The sequence below is a fragment of the Taurulus bubalis genome (assembly GCF_910589615.1).
Source record: "Taurulus bubalis genome assembly, chromosome: 4".
NCBI lineage: Eukaryota > Metazoa > Chordata > Actinopteri > Perciformes > Cottidae > Taurulus > Taurulus bubalis.
The window spans coordinates 31,123,299-31,140,735 of NC_136592.1; the positions used below are offsets into that span (position 1 = coordinate 31,123,299).

The 17,437-nt window shown below is 45.0% G+C and overlaps 1 protein-coding gene across 1 annotated transcript in view; it reads right to left on the reverse strand.

Moving 5' to 3' along the window:
* Positions 1-17,437, reverse strand: part of runx3 (RUNX family transcription factor 3) — a gene marked incomplete at its 5' end in the record, with an annotated part of 50,079 nt that overhangs the window by 16,610 nt on the left and 16,032 nt on the right. Inside the window, 3 exons of the mRNA XM_079217573.1 lie at positions 7,653-7,757; positions 9,346-9,502; positions 10,255-10,493. Coding sequence (XP_079073699.1) covers positions 7,653-7,757; positions 9,346-9,502; positions 10,255-10,493 — 501 coding nt within the window. The remainder of the gene's footprint in view (positions 1-7,652; positions 7,758-9,345; positions 9,503-10,254; positions 10,494-17,437) is intronic.

Sequence of the window (17,437 nt, forward strand, 5' to 3'; positions counted from 1 at the left end):
CGTCGCCCTGCTACTGGCACCGTAGAGCGGCTCGTAAGCATCTCTGCAGCAGGGCGGGTTTTTTTTTGTTGTTACCCAAGGCCACCAATCACACTGTCGGGTATTTACAGTGGGACGAATCAAAGTTCTTGTTTTGAGGCTGACCCTGAAGGATGTGGGTTTCACCCTTGGCTGGTGATTGTGGCTGTCTCGTCTGGGCCTAAATGAGTCGGTGCTAGCCACACGCAGACATTACACTACTTTACGCTCATTTACATATCACACAGTACGAATGCGTTACGTTTTAACGGCTGTATCATTATCAGGGATTGAATGCAAATAAACTACGATGAGTTGAGGTCTGTCATAATCATGGTAACACCGACATACACTGCCAAGTTGAGTTGGGGTTTTGTGGGAAATATTATTTCCATCTAAGCTTTCAGGAGGGGTTCAGCAAGCGTTTTTGACACTCTTTCATCAGTTTCATCCTCTTTGACCACAGCTGGGGGATCGCCTGGTCCCCCAGGCAGAAGTGTCGGCCTCTCTGTGGAGACATCAGCAGTGTGAAAATCCCCCATCGCAGGTCTGAAAACAAGCTGCTCACAGCGGAAGTTGCTACATGAGACTGTTTGAGCAAAGAGCGCAGCCTTCCTTTTCTGATAAGAGGATAAAGCTCTTTGCATGTGTCTGTTTGTGTGTGTGTGTGCGTGTGTGTGTGTGTGTGTGTGGAACAGAAGCAGTGCCACACAAGGACAGCCCCACATCAAGGCAGGTTGAGGCAGGCAAAGAGGATGAAGGGGTGCCAAAAGAAGGCCCACTGCACCCGGATTCTCTGACAATACAGCCAGGCCCGTAGCACATTGAGAGCAATCATCCCTCTTTTGTCCCTCCATTCCACACGTGTGTGTGCGTGCATGCGTGTGTGTGTGTGCGTGTCTGTGTGTGTAACTGTCTTCTACTCTGGAGTTGAGGCGTGTTGGGGTTGATATGGTTGTTTTTCAGGCGTCTTTTTGGCTGCTTGCCTGCAGACTTGATAGATTTCCCCCAGCGCTGCTACTTCTGCTGCTCTGGCCTCGTGGAGCACAGAAGGCCTGTGTGACAGCTCATATTAAAAGCAATAAGCTGCTTTGAATGTTTTTTTTCTTTTCTTTTTTTATCTCAAATGGTGACTGGGGTTGTTGTTGCGTTGGTGGCTGTGTACATGATTGTGCGTCAGGTTGCTCTGAGCAGCGAAGGGGTCGGGGGGGAAAGGTGGGGGCCTCGCACGGCTGTGGGAAAGGAAAGCAAGCTGCCGTTGTCACGTACATCAATGCAACGCCAGCAGATGTGTCAAACGGCTTCGCGTTCACACCTTTGTGCATGCTAGCTCAGTCGCAATCATGTGCATTTGCCCCTAAACACGCACACAGTTACGCAGAATGAGAATTGATATTTCAGGTGGCTCAAAGCAAATGTGTGAAATGTGTGAATTTTCCATGCACATAGTTGACTTTCAGTGCTTTTTCTCAGGTTATCATCATGTTAGTGGAGGTCTCAAAGATTGACCTCTTTGTTTTCTGTGATGTTTCCAAGGCTTCCCTCTGTGTTTACTCAGAGGATTACAACCTCCTCCGCTCCTGGAAGCGAAAGAAAAAAATCTCGCTACACCTATTATTTGCTCACTGTTCCTAACCATTAAGGCCTGAAGAAATAAATATCCCAAACCGCAGGGTGGTGGTACACAGCGTCTTTTCCAGTAACCAGCAGGTGCCTTCTTCCCACAAACCTCCTCCTCGTCCCTCCTCTGCCCCGACACACAAAACCGGTTTATTGTCATAATGCAGCGGTGGAGAAAATATTCCTCCCCTCATGGGCCATTTATTTTTCTAAATGCAAAACAGAACTTTTGTGGAATTACGGCTGAAAGGTTGTAATGGCTCCCTCCCGTATGGGTCAGTGTAAATAAGGAAGAGTGAGCACACACAGAGTGGGCATTTTACTTCCCCTCATAGGTAGGTAAACAGGAAAGACGCTTGGCTGGTGAGGTTAGAGGGGAGGGAGCAGCGACGTTGACCGAGCTGGTCAGGGATTCTGAGAAAATGTCTTCTACTTGCATCATCACGGGTGAATTAGAACACTGTCTGGGGCCTCTATAAATCATTTGGTACAGTTCCTTCTACGCACTGCTGTTCTATCAGGCGTCAGCAAATACAGGGTGGACATTTTTGTCTGAGTGGAAAAAAGAAAGGGCATTTCGCCCCGAGGCTATTGTGTGTGTGTGTGTGTGTGTGTCATCAACTGGCCCGAGGAGGGGACATCGCGCTGCTTCAAGTTGTCAGACAATGTTCTTCTTTTTTCCTGTTTTTTAGCAGAAAACGTGCATTGACGCTGCAGCAACGTGCCGAAGAGCAAACAGACGCAGCGAGGGGGGAAGAGGAGAAAAGTGGCAGTAATAGACTAATGGGTGTATTTGTTTTGTTGATATCTCAGTTTAGCTTTGGTATTTAGACTAATTAGCTCTGCTTTCACAGGAAAGCCAGAATACAAAAGCCTAAGTAGGATTACCACCAGCTGTGTGTGCATGCGTGCGTGTATGTGTGTGTGTGTGTGTGTGGCCCTCAAAGGGAGTTGGCTTCAGAGCTTCTCCATGTGGTTAAGGTGGCAACAGTGGTCAAAGAGCTTTCATCTCAGTCCTTTATTTATCCTCCCACAACAAAATTTGATTATATTACAGATGCTTTCATGTCTGTTGAATCACGCTTTAATGACTCTGACTCCAACATAAAGAGACAGAAAGACGCCTCACAAAATAATTAACGGCAGAGCGTAGTTGGTCGTCTCTAATACGTGGACATCGTGCACGGCTCCCGAAGGAAACTGTCCTCGCCCGCCCGCCCGCCCGCCCGTCGCAAGCCTCAGACCTCAGAATGTGGTGACGTTCCTCTCTCAAATCAGTCCTATTTAATACGTGCCGCCGCATTCCAGCGGATTTATCAGTCGGCCAATGTTTGCTCTGCTTCTAATCGCTGAGGCGAAGTAGGAAGCATCTGCAGTGGCCCTAGGAAGCAGGAACGTCAGCATCCTCCAGTGTCCGAAGACAGCGAATCTAATCTTTATCTGTTCCCAATAGTGGCATTAAGGCAGACTTCTCTATCTTTACTATCTTTTCTCCTAAATCATAAATTGGTTCGTCATGAGTTTGACTGTATGTGTGTGTGTGTGTGTGTGTGTGTGTGTGAGAATGCTAGCCACTATGTCTCCAGGTAATACATCTGGGAGTCACGTTAGCGCTCAGGAAAGCACCCGGCATCAGACGTGCTCCCCCTCCCCCTGGCACTGATACACCTGTAGGCCTTTCTTTCAAAGACACCCGTCTCCATTTTCAAAACATCAAAGTTGCCTTTTGAGAGGGCAATTCGCACCGAGGGCGAGCCTTTCATGTGATTTGTGGAGCACGGGCGTGGCCCCGCGGTGGGGGTTGGAGGGGGGCGACTTAAAGAGATGGACGCACCTGGCAGGTGTATGAGCCGAGCACGCGCTCACGCAAATGCATACGCGTCGACACGCACGCCGCCTTTTTGTTTACTTTACCGAGAGACTGCAATATCGCAGGAAAAATAACACAGCAAATGTCATTGTTTGTCTATTTGCATACTTTGTACAGTCTGTGTGCCAAATGCAAATAGAATCAACCCGCCAACTCCAACATATGCAACCCCGCCGCTCCGACTCCCCCCTCCGCCGCCGCCCCACGCCTGCCATTCTCCTCCTGGAGCTCTGTGAACACACCCAGCCGAGTAAATAGAGGCAACAAAACACGACAGCACTTGATTTGGGTGGATGTGTGGGCCCGTGGGTGGGGAGGTGTGTGAGCTCTCCCTGAACGTATGCAGGCATTGCATGTACACGGTATAATTGGGTGAGCGGTTAGGGTGTATTCATGTGTATCATTTTCAAGACTCATCAGACAAATTGCAACAACAGACTTCCACATCCTCAACATCCAGCGAGAAACTGACATCTCATTTCTGTTTCTTTTAACCTGGCCGACCGTCAGGCCTCTGGGTAGGAACAAAACGGGGTCGATTTTCAGATAAATAATGAATAATCATTTTCTTTCTAATTGCCCGATCAAATCCAGCAGTAAAATTCAGCGTCACACACAGAAGCGCAAGATCCGAGTGTTGATTTTCACACACTGATAGCAGCTTTCACTCAGCCCTCAGGTATTAAAAAAACATCTATTTCTGCCCCAATTTCCCCCCAAATTTCAAGGTCGACACATCTGTAAATGATATCTGCACATCTATTTTTGTACACATCTTTTTTTTTCGACACAGTACGAATTATTTACACACACACATACACACACACACTCACACACACACACAGTGCAAACTATATCTGAACATCATCTCACAAGCTCAACATATTTCCGACTCCCTTTTTTGATCTCTCTGGCCCAGCCTGACCTGCGGTGACTTCATCTTTTCTTCCTGGGGTCTGATTCAGTTCAGGTCGAGAGATACGGAAATACAAACAGAGGACCCCCTCCTCCCCCCACAAACCCCACCCGGTGGGTAAATAGGCAGCAGCTGATGTCATATTTAAGTGAGGGAGTGAGACGGGCACCAAATATATAGTTGTGGGATTAATTGGTGAGCATAACACTGCAGGGTGCACCTAGTGTGGTGAACAGGGAGGGTCTTGACACTTAAGTCATCTGCTTTCCTTTTTCTGTCTTTTTAGCGCCCTAGGCACTCTTTCTTTCTCTCTCTCTTTCTCTTTCTCTCACCCTCTCTCTCTCTCTCTCTCTCTCTTTCTCTTTCTCTCACCCTCTCTCTCTCTCTCTCTCTCTCTTTCATGTCAGAGTTGGAGGGAGCGTTTTCCGTTGCAACAGTTGGGTTTGCAGTTTGGCCTTAGCAGAAGTTTGATAATAAAGTATGACAGATACACCGAGGGGAGGGGGAGGGGCGGGTGTATGGTGACGAATGCCGGATGTGTGATGAGGAAATCAGCAGCAAGGGAGACAAAAATACTCAGCCGAACATTTAGCCTACTTTCTGTTGAGGAACAGAATGCTGTCTGTGTACATTCATATCCATTTATACATGTGTGTGTGTGTGAGTCTATCACAGCTCAAGTGTTTTCCGAGGGCATGGTGTCCTTTGTTACTTTGCCGCCGCCACCGCCGCCGTCCTGTCCGTCAGGTTCTCCTGACTGGTTCAGTAAACATAAATAAAAACCTCTTCCCTCTGTGCCAACTCCTGCCGCGGCTCGGCTGGCAGCCATGCAAATGCAGGCCCTACACAAACAGCCCGTAAAGGCCCGGGCCCCGCCGGCCCCGCCGGCCCGCGGACAGGTGAGCGCAGCGCGGCCAAGTCTGGCTTCAGGCTGTCTGCACTCCGCTAACGACGAGGCGACATTGCGTGGCCCCGCTGGCGAAACGTAGCAGCGGTCGAGGGCGCAGCCGTCTCTTGAGGATGAGATTTGTAATGAAAAAATGCTGTTAGTTTGATGTGTTTGGCAAAAGTGTCTCTCTGCTTTGGCAACGGACAGCCAATATAACGTGGTGCCTTGTGGTTAGAGAAGAATCTGATTAATGACAACGTCTGAATGGCAGTGTGTGTTCCTGCGTTTCGCCTGTGACTGGAATATGACTGATTTGACTCTTAGACTGTATTCTTCTTAAAATAAGAGAGGTCCTTTATCTCATCTCGCAACTTCTATTTTGAGGCTACAAGGCCTGGAACTGGGCTCAAAGCTCATCTCCGCCTCAGACCTGACAGCCCGTTAGAAAGCAATGTAATGAGTCAAATAAATACACTTATTCTATTAACTGGGATCAGCTGTTTTCACTGCAGAGTAACTGGATGTATTATTCATATTTCAGATAAGCTTCTGATTATTTTAGCCGTCCTAACAGTTTCAAAAATCAAACACACTGAACTGAAGGGCCTTCTCCTACATATTGAAATCATATTCGGATGCTTTTTTTATTTTTTAGATGTAAATCAGCCTTTGCAGAAGTTTAAATTCCGCCATCCTACGAATTCTCTCAGCACCGTGAAGCAGAGTTTAATGGAGCCCTACATTCCTCCTGCCCTATATTAAACAGTGTCACTTTATAGCACCCAGCCGGTGTAAAAGTAGCACGGCCACGCTGACGCCTCAGCTGGAGCTGCAGCATGTTGACAGACAGGCGGGAGACAACCTTGATGTACACAGTTATTTCAAGCTGAGGCCTCGCAGATGCACATGAGAATGCATTTATGCAACACACACACATTGAGCTTTCTTTTCTATTAACAAAAGACGATCAAATTGAAACAACACACACACACACACACACACGCACATGTACAGTGTTTATAATTATCCCCTTCCTTTGCAGTCACTGTTCTCTTTAATACCTCTGCAAATAGCGTCCAGCCTGGCGGGGCGATGCCCCTCTTTCTGTGCCCCTTGGCTCCCTCTTTGCCAGCCTAACCCCCCCCCCCCCCTCTATCTCATGTGATTCCACTCTCTCTGCCCCTTGCTGTGGTCTGTTTTGACTGGGCTAAATCCACCCTGTCCCGAATATCCCCCTCTGCAGACGCGAGCACAGGACCCCCAGCCATCCGCCCGTTCAGAGACCTCTAAAACCCCTGCACCCGAGCACCATTATAAACCCCATCCCTCCATCATGAAACCCTAACCCACCTCGTCTATCCGGCCTTGAGCATGCACACGGCCCCCGCCTCATGTGAGTAACAGAACTCTCCGCCGTCCCTCACACCAGCCGCATTAAACCACACGAGAATGGAGCTGCGGCTGAGCGGTGACGCTAACTGCTTTAGCACGGGAGGGGGGGGGGGGGGGGGGTGCCAGGCCTGACAGTGGACGGAGACCGCCCTGTGTGACATCAACGAGCCACGTATGTGGACGGTCAGGTAGCTCGACCCGCACGGGGGAAGGTAGGGGCGAGGAGGAGGGGAGGGGTCGACTGAGCTGAGCCACCTGCGGCTTGGAGACTCACTCAGCTCCTCTTAGTGGTCTTGGGTTATGCCTTAATATGCTTTACAGTTTCCTCTGACTGGGTCCGTCCCTGTGCCCCTGCTGCACACACACACACACACACACACACACACACACACACACCTACACTACCATACTTGCGAAGACAATGCACTGCCCTATATTCATTCTCTGGAGGCTTAACCATAACCGCTACATGCCTAACCCCAGTCTTATTTATTATATCTTAACCCCAAAACCAAGTTTTAACCCCAAAATATATCTAGTAGAAACCCAATTTTGGCACATGAGATCGTGTGAACAGATTTCTTTTTAATTTTATACCGCCTTTGGTGTCATGAATGCAAAACACACGCACACAAAAACCCAGTCACACACATACTCACAGTGTTAGATTTTCCTGCACCATCTGCATATGACTCATGCAGTTCTTTTAGCACGTAGAGATACCCCCCCCCCCCCCCCCCCCCTTACACACGCACACGCTCAGGACCAGAAATAGCTGCATCTAACTGGGTGGCTCTGCAACTTTCTCATCACACTAAAATGCGTTTTTAGTAAGAACAATAGTAGCGTTGGTGTCTGCGTGTGTGTGTGTGTGTATGTGTGTGTGTGCGTGTGTGTGTGTGTGTGTGTGTGTGTGCGTGCGTGCGTACGTGGGTGCGTAAACTCACTGCGCGGTTCTCGGGGTCCATCCACGGTGACTTTGATGGCGCGGTGGTAAGTGGCCACTTGTGGCGGTCCGGTGAACACGGTGATGGTCAGCGTGAAGCTCTTTCCTGCAGCACAGCAAGCATGGGCATGGACATGAGCTTTACGCATGGACATGGACATGAGCTTTACGCATGGACATGGACATGAGCTTTACGCATGGACATGGACATGAGCTTTACGCATGGACATGGACATGAGCTTTACGCATGGGCATGGACATGAGCTTTACGCATGGACATGGACATGAGCTTTACGCATAGACATGGACATGAGCTTTACGCATGGACATGGACATGAGCTTTACGCAGGACGTGTCCTGTCACGTTAACAAAATAAGCCCTTTCGCATTGTCTGCAAACTATTTGTTTTGGCTCTTGCTCGCAACAATACCTCGCTTGTTCAACCTCAAATCATCACCGGCTTTTTGTTCCGCTGCAGCCTTTGAATTACGGAGAGAGAAAAGAAAAAGAGAAAAAAAGAGAGAGAGAGAGCTACAGACCACCTCTATTGATAGCCGGGTATGATTTCGATTATTGAGACAATGCGTTCCAGATCGTTCGAAAGGGTTTATAGTTTATTGTTCGACAGGGAGCATCAAGAAGGCCGTTTCATGTTTGACTCCGGCACCGAGAGAGGCAGCTATTGTTTTAAAAAAAGAGACTGCGTGGGAGGAAAGAAGAAAGAGAAGAATCCTCCAGTGTATATGTTATTTACATACATTAGAAGTAGAGGCTACTTCTTCTTTTTTAGTTTTTTTGTCTTTTATTTTATTTATTTTTATTTACCCATTTTCTATTCATCAAACCACAGCTATTACAATGAAGTATAAACCGTCAGAAGAGGCTCCCGAGTTCAGGCTTAAAAAAAAAATATAATAATAATTTTAATTTCAGGACATTTAGTTGTTTGTGAGGTTTTGATTTGGTCAATAAAACCCACAAAAATGTTGCTCAACGGGCCGATGCATTGACCACAACATTCCATCCTGAAAGCATGAGGCCTGTTGATGTGTGATTTCCTTTTAAATACAACAAACAATAACCATGATAAATATCGCGTTTTATAGGCTTTTGGGTGGTGGGGATTATTCGACAAGTCGCAGGAGTGTTTTCTTTTTATGTATTTCTTTACACCACGTGGATAATCATTTATATTCCCCTGGATTAAGACAATTACAGTCACATCGCAACTGTTCACCGTGAGACAGGCCAGATGTTTCGGATGACACCTATGGACGTCAGTTGGCAGAGTGAGGGCACTCGCAGTACTGGAACCTAAATGATTCCAGATCCGCACTTTCCCCCCAAAAAAATCTTTATAAAAGGCCAACAGAGATCACACTGATACTTTAAACGCCTTATTTAAAATAAGAATAAGCGTTTCCAATGTGTGTGCAACATATCTGGTGTCACATGCAGACGTTTCATATTTTTTTCTCACATTTATTCAGAAATAATAACATGCTGTCAGTCGTTCTCCACTTAGACATATGATCCGTTACATTATTAGAAGCGCGTTTCCAAATGTTGCTGCAAATGGCATTACAATCAGTTAGCCGTTTCAGTGTGTGTGTGTGTGTGTGTGTGTGTGTGTGTGTGTGTGTGTGTGTGTGTGTGTGTGTGCGCGTACGTGTGTGCGTGTGGTTCTGCTCACCTCGTCCGCTCCTGCCCACGAAGCGCAGGTCGTTAAAGCGGGCCACCTGGTTCTTCATCACGGCGGAGGCGTTCCTCAGCTCGGCCGAGTAGTTCTCGTCGTTCCCGGCCATCACAGTGACCAGAGTCCCGTCCGGGACGTCACCCAGAGCCACGACCTGCAGGAGACAGGGCCGGTCACTCTAGGTCACCAAACCGAACACACACATGCGCGCGTAAAACCGCATCCGACTCCCATAATATTAAGCAGGAAATTCCTCACAATTTTACAAGTATATGTCAGCAGTACAACATTACATACATAATATAGCTTTTTTTATTTTATTAGCTCGATACCCTCCAGTGTAGATAAATTGCGTTTAAAAATATATTATAAAATGAGTATATTATGTGCTTCATCATCTACTGTATCATTGTTATTTATTTTCCTCTGGTTCTCATTTTATTAAATTATTTAGATAATTCAAGGTGCAATAACTACACGAGGCACAACTGTACAGCGCCAAACTCATAGAGGCAATAATACAGAAAAATATAATAATACGAAAATGGAATTCAGGGCTATTTATGCTCAGTGATCTTGTAATTTCAGACCTCTCATTTGTAATAATTTCTAGTCAGATTACGGATGTTATTACTCTGGATGGAGCCGTTTGAAGCCAATCTCAGTAATAGTTAAACCGTTTAATAATGTAATATTCCACACAAATAAAAACCCAAAACAGAAACCAAAGAGCAACGTCAGAGCCCGCTATTTATATAATAATAGTTTCCTCAATTAAAAGTATCTGCTGGTTTTAAATCATTTTAGTTGTTCTTCTTCCCATGCTCTCTCCACAGTAAGAAACCCACAGCGTGCGTCATCCGAATAAAAATATAATGAAGTAAAATTAGAAGCCATGTGTCTTGCCTTGAACGCCACGGGGAGCGTCTTGTTGCACCTCCAGTGGGACGGGAGGACGGAGCAGAGGAAGTTGGGGCTGTCGGTCCGGACCAGCTCGCCGGCGTGGTCCGCCAGGACGTCCACCACGTTCCTGCTGTCGGACCTCGACCTGAGGGGCCCCGGGGTGGCCATGGCCCCGTTGCCGTCTCCAAGCTTACAGGGGAAGGACGTGGAGGGCGGCGTGAACCGTCTGGTGGTGGGCGGCTCTACGGGAATATGCATCACAACAGTTTGGGTCAGTGCCACCTGACCGGGTTGTATCCGAAGAGCAGGACTCTTTGGGAGTTTTTTTTTCAGTTCTTTTTTAGCTCTTGTCCTCCAGACGCTGGTGGTCTCAGGAGTCCACTGCGTGAGCGCAAAGGATGGAGGCTGTGTGAAGAAACAATAAACTCTGATGACTGAGCGCTAGATCATCTGCACAGGATGTGACAGCCCGAGGAACATCAGGGTTGCTCTGTTTGGTACAAACTTAATCAACAAAAGTGTCTCTCAGTGCCGAGCTTGTCTTATATCGGCGCTCTTATCCGTCGCACGCTTGATGGACAGTTTCAGCCGCGTGTTTACAAGATATCAACACCGCCGACTACCCGGGCTCTTACTTTGAAATCTCAAATTGAGTCAGGAAAACTTCTAAATAAAGTATTGCCGATCAGTGGCAATCTGTCGGTAGTAATCGGGTAATCCAGCCGCGGGGCAGAAAGTTCGACAATCCAGTTGACTGCTTTGATAATGAATCGACTGAACTTTGCCAGACGCCTCTTCGGATCTCACCACAGACTCCTCTGGAAACAAAAAAAAGAGCGTAGAACTAAATGTTTCAAGCCCGAGTATCTACAGCCCAACTACTGCAGCGCATCAGTGTCCTTTCCTTGCGTAAAAGTTATTGCAACTTTATCCTCGTTGGATCTCTCCCTCCCCACAAAAAGCCGACGTCACTCTGCTCCAAGAGGGAGATGTCCCGTCGCTCCAGCAGAACGTCCCTGAAAGTTATCCTTCAGCAGGGTGTGTGTGTGTAAAGCAGGAGCCGCGAGGCTGGACGGAGTGCAGAGTGCCGCTGTATTATTTTACCCGAGTCATTTTAGTGTTTGGTGGTTGGGAGTGTGGAGAGGCTCTCCGCCAATGAACGGGCTGGGTTGGACTTTCCCCGGGCCAATCAAAACTCCTCGGTGCTCCTTCCTCACTCACACACGCACACACACACACACATACACGCACACACGCGCGCGCGAGCTGAATTATTGATACATATCTGTGCTTTTCTCTCTGCTCCGTTTTTTTAGACCGACGTTAACGCGATGCAGGCAGACATAGACAGTGAGTTAAAAGAAGGGACTCGTTTTTTTATTTTATTTTTTACAGAGCTGCGTGAAAAAATTATCATTTGGACATTTTTATGTTTTATGATAGTTAAAAACATAAGCACCGTTGTTGTTGCATATATTATACCTGTGTAAAATAGTCAACGTGATGGATTAAAATGGATACAGCATTTACATTTTCAATTATTGTTTGGTGCAAAGCAACCTCTGTGTTGGCCTCACTTGATTAATTGATAAAATTATATATATATATAAAGTGCACCTTTATCCCTGACATCTTGGTGTGTTACAGCCCCGTCTTTGACCCAATTTCCCCCTGTCGCTGTTTATAATGTATCTAAGGATCCTGCAGAGGCCTGTGCTTTTACTCTCATTTATTCCTTTTTGAGAAGCTATACCATCGGGCGGCTGCGCACCTCCTCTCCAGGTAAATAGCACTTTCATCAAGTACAATTATAGGTGGAGGAGAGATCCCTATCACTTTAATTAGCTGAGCTGAATTAATAAGATACTTAATAGATGTCCTCCACATCAAAAGACACAACTGATCATAATGACTGGGTGCGTGTGCGTGTTCGTGTGCCAGATAATGAATTAATTAGAAACCTAAAATGATATAAGCGTCACATGAAATGACGGCACACCCTGCAGACCCTCCGCTATGCTGCTTTCGGACACTAGTTGGCGCATTTGCCTTTTCAATCGGCGCGTCAGGCAGTCAGAGGCAGGCGGTACATGTGCAGAGGAACAGGAAACTTATATCTAGATAGTCGGACACCTGAATTAATTTAAAGTCTGTTAAACGAGCTCATTTGTGAGGCGTTTGCGTCGTTGAAAGAAGCCCCGGGGACTGTTGCTGTTGTTGTTGTCCGGATCTGCACTCGAGGGGTTTTTTTTGGGCCTGAAGGACGATAATCTGTAAAATTGTTGATACAATTAATTATTATGAAAGCGCTGACGTTTATTCGTTAAATAACCGCAAGCTGAAGTCACGTGGTGGGCTGGAGTCATCATGTCTGTTTCTAAATTTAGAGGATTCATTGGTCTATTGTGTCATTTAGCAGATTATGAAACGAGGCTTCAAACACTCATATAACAAGTTATCATGTCGGATCTAGTGAGCACTGACAGGGTTAATTATTGATTAGGACAATACACATTATTCTGAAAGATTTTGGGATGATGACTGTTGCAGAAATTCATTTAGAAATTCTTGATTACAAATAATTAAAATGATTCCAAGACAAGATAAAATAACTGATGATTTAAATTGATTTACACAAACAGGACATTGCCTTAAATATAACTATTGAACAAGTCGTGGATTATTTTTCGTTTAAAGAATATTAAAATGCATCCAATCAATCGATGTTTAATAATCATTTATTCTCGCGTGCCGCGGTTTTTAAGTTGTTTACTTGCATGAGAATAAATTAGGTGCAGTTAAGTGGCGTGAGGAGTCATCGGAGTGGCGTCACATTTTCCCTTAATTTTCCCATATCACACTCAATCAGACTTGAGGGAGACAGAGATGGAGACAGGAGATTTCAAAAGTTTAAAAAAGGACAATTCCTTGTTCTAGAAATCTCAAAATAACGCTGTGGTATTAAAGTTTATTTTTATAATTAGCTGTTTATGCTGAATGAAACGCGGGCACACATATCTCACTGTCAATGCTGCATGCACGTACACACCCAAAGGCAGATTTATACAAATGCAAAAAATATAATTTATCAATTGTGCAGATCTCTTCCTAATCAGATATTTTTGGGGTCACTTGTGTCTTTTTGCCTGTTGTTTGTTGTTTTGGTAATCTAGGACAGTGGCTCAGTGGCGTTTTGTGACATACAAATAAATCGTAAAATAAAAAGACACTATTTAATTCACTAGAAATTATACCAAATATTCTGCTGATGAACCTTTACCCTCTATGAATCCAGCTTGGACAACAACAGGACTCTTACTTTGAAAGGGTCCCGGGGAAAGACCTCATGACCTCAATGTCTAATGAGTTTAGGTTTGGTTGTTTTTGACTTGAAAATATCAGGGAACCCCAAATCGCACCAGCTCACGTCCACACATCATCCCCAGCTAAACCCCCACAATCCTAACTGCAAAAAAAAAAATACATAATAATAATCACCTCTGATCAGATCACCTATCATGGGGCCTCTATTTTGAGTGCAGCTCGTCTGGGACAATGACGATGCCGGTGATATTTTAGTCGTCCTCCTGCTCCAGTTCATTATTAATATGTGACCGCTATATCCTCCTCATCCGTAATGTGTGCTCCGGGCGCCTGTCACATTTAGACCTCCACATTTCAACATGCAGTTTCTACAGTTTCAGCCGCACAGGCATTGAGGACGGAGCCCGCCGTGCCCCTGAACGATTTTTAATGATCCGGGTGGGTTGAGCCTGAAATCAAGACAGAACTCGTGGAGGACATGTGAAACCCCGGGCCCACCTCAAATGGGCCTCAGCATAAAGGATTCTTACCATTGAAGGTTAAAAAGAAAATGGATCCTATGGATAGAAATCAAGATATCACATCTCTGCTAAGTGAAAACTTGTGAGTGAGAGGTTGCCTTCAGGCCTGTGTTCCTGGCCTGAATCTCAAAGTACGCTCATAACCAAAAGGAAAATGGCCTGTTGGCTGTAGAAACGCAACAAAGCAGCAGTCAGGTCGACGAGGGACCTGAACAAAGTGTTGAGAAATGATGCCTCCTTGGAGTCCTTACTAAGAAGCACTTCCTCCTCTGGGTGCATGCAACCAAAAGGAGCTCCGTTTACTTTAGGTTTTATATGTAATGAGTCACATTGGAGAGACTAATATGAGTGTGATCCCCATTAGCAGAGAAACCACTGCAAGCCTTTGGGGTGTGTAAAGGTATAGCTGCCTCTAAATGCCACCCACACGGCCTTCACTTAAAAGTCACTTTGAAGATGGGGACAGTCCATCCTTTTAATTTTTTTTTACTGAATATGATCTATTAGCCTGTGTAAACTCCCGGGCTATTTTCAGACACGCACACATAAGCCGTTGGATGGGTAGCTATTCATTTGGAAAAGGGGGCTATGGGGGCAATTAGAAATAGTTTGAGGTTCGGCGATGACATAAGACAAAGATTTCTATCTTTAGAGGAGCTGTGGCGGTCACACATTTCTGTACATTCACAAATTACAGGGCAAGCTTTGGCCCTCAACCCACCGAATGCATTCCTTCCGAAAAGTGTCTGCTCAAATTTCAGCCGGGGGTTTCTGCTCAGTGGAAATATGAGTGTTGTGAATGGACGGCTTCTATGAAATGGAGTTTTATTCCTCTCGGATTAAATTAGCTCTACTTTGGGGCTCGGGGTATTTTTTTGTATGAATGATGAATTCTGCGGTGGCTGTGGAACGCCGGGCTTGTTTACCCTTCCCTCCTCTTTTTCTTTTTTTTTGAGGACGTAGCTCGCTATGAAATGGACTTTTTCTGCTTGATATGACAAGAGTGTCTGTGATTAGACTTCCAAGCATGATGTAAGGCACCAAAGCCATTTGCCTCTCAAAGCCAAATCATATTCTAGCGTTGGAGTGTTTATATACACAAGTATATGGAGAAACTTTTAAACAACAGTCAGTGGGTACAGACTGTTTGGGTTTTTGGGCTCTTGCTGCTCTGATGGCTGATTCTCTCTCAAATGTTGATTACATAATGTGTCAGCACATCACAATTGGTGGTCATTTTTGTCCATTTTGATGTTCAGACAAGAAAATAGGAAACACATTGAACAATTTTGATCATCTGAATTTGTATGTTGTTGTTTTTCTCCACCAGGGCTGCCGTGTTAGTTTTAATGAGCCCTGGACTGCACTTATGTATTCATGCTTTGTTTGAGCTCTTTCTGACCTTAAAACACATTTTTTGAAGTGTAGTTTTCTTAGAATTAGCCGCTTGTAGTGCTTTTCATACGCAGTAACTCATGAGTGTCAGGACTTTATTCCAGTTCCTTGAATACGTTTAGAGTATTTATTATCCTAAAAGAGCATAGTGACATTCCCAGAGCCCAACAGCTAATTGCTTTGTAAGCGTGATGAGTTGAGATGCAGCAGTAACCAGAGGAGACAATGAGCCCATTCATCTCATGCATCTTTAATATTCTGCTTACATTTTTATAAAAGGTGCGGAGCGGAGCCAAGGGCTTATAAAAGCCCCCTGAATCAATTGAGCTGCATAATGGCTGCTGGGGGACGACTCCAACTGCATTTTTATATCTGTGCGCTGAATGTAAATGGACTTCTGAAAGACTGCATTCATTTTCAAACATACCAGGCGTGTGTTCATTTTGTTCACTTCATTTCATTCTGAATACATTACAGGATGAGTTTGGTAGCGACGCCGTTTGATGTTCTCCGATCCTCTAGAGCAGTGGTGGAAAGTAACTAAGTACATTTAACTCCATTTCCATTTAATGCAGCTTCATACTTCTACCTGAACACATTCAGAATCATTGGACTTTCTACTGCACTACATTTATTTGACAGCTTTAGCTAGTTACATTTCAGACTAAGATTTGACATTTAGAAAAAATATGATAAACCTATTAAATGCAACACATTATTTAAGATTAAACTAGTGGTTTACAGCCTTTTGTTGTTTTTGTCCCATTACAAAAAAAGCTATGACTTCAGATATCAATGAGTTGTTAGCAGTTCCACCAAAGCAAGATTCCCTACTAAATTCCTCAGTATGTAACATTACACTTTGTCCTTTTTTAAAGAATAAATAACACAAATGAAAAGTATAACTCAACAAAAATAATTCAGGAAAACTCTTCTGGTATGTCCGTTAGCATATGGTGGCTAATGTTAGCTAACTTTAGATAGATATTCCTGTGTAACTGGCAATACTGAGTCCAGTATGTTTGTTTGATTCACTATTATTGTCCTGTTGTCATCCCCACCAGTGCTTGAAGTGGGCCGGTACTCACCGGTACGCACTGTGGGCGCTTCTAGTTTACTGTTTGCCGTACTGTGTACTGTGTACTGTGTACTGTGACTTCTCACAAGCATGCGGGTCCCATCAGGTCGTGTCGGCGATTCATAATGTCAGGGGTTTTCCTGGGTTTTCTCTCTCATTATACGGCGCAGCGCCAGCGTTTTTTTGCTAAGCTAACATAAAAACAATTGAGATAGAATCCTAATGAGCCGAAGCACGGCACGTCCCTTTTTGTAAAATACTGACTAAACTGGTTGTCATACTGTCATTTTTTAATTAGTGAATAAATATACTTAATGGACCAATATATTGTTTAGAATGTTTTTATTAAATGTTCAGACAAAAGCTGTAACATGACTAAACTAGAAAATTTCACAAGAAATTTTGAAAGTGTGGCTACTACTGCCGTAAGACGTCGCAATATGTATACATTACCGGTAGTGAGATGTGTTATTGAGGTAACACATCTCTCAATAACACAATAACCTCAATAACCTCTGCCACCTTCAGAATTATCAGATCAAATGACTTTCTTTGAGAGGGTGAAAAACGTAGTTTTTTACACAATGAAAAAAAAAATCCTTAACCGAAAGCCAAATAAAAAAGAGCCAATCAGACTTCTTCTATGGGAGGAGCCTAATTGGATTCGTTGTGTGGTCCATTTTTCCCCAGCAACAACAGACTCATTGGGTGAAAGGTCGATCCAAGTTGTATCTCCTCACTCACCAACTTTCTGGGGTCAAAAAACATGCGCGCACACACACGCGGGCGCACATAGACACACACAGTCAATCGTTTTGTGATAATTCTGTGTGTGTGTGTGTGTCTAAGTCTAATGTATGATATATAA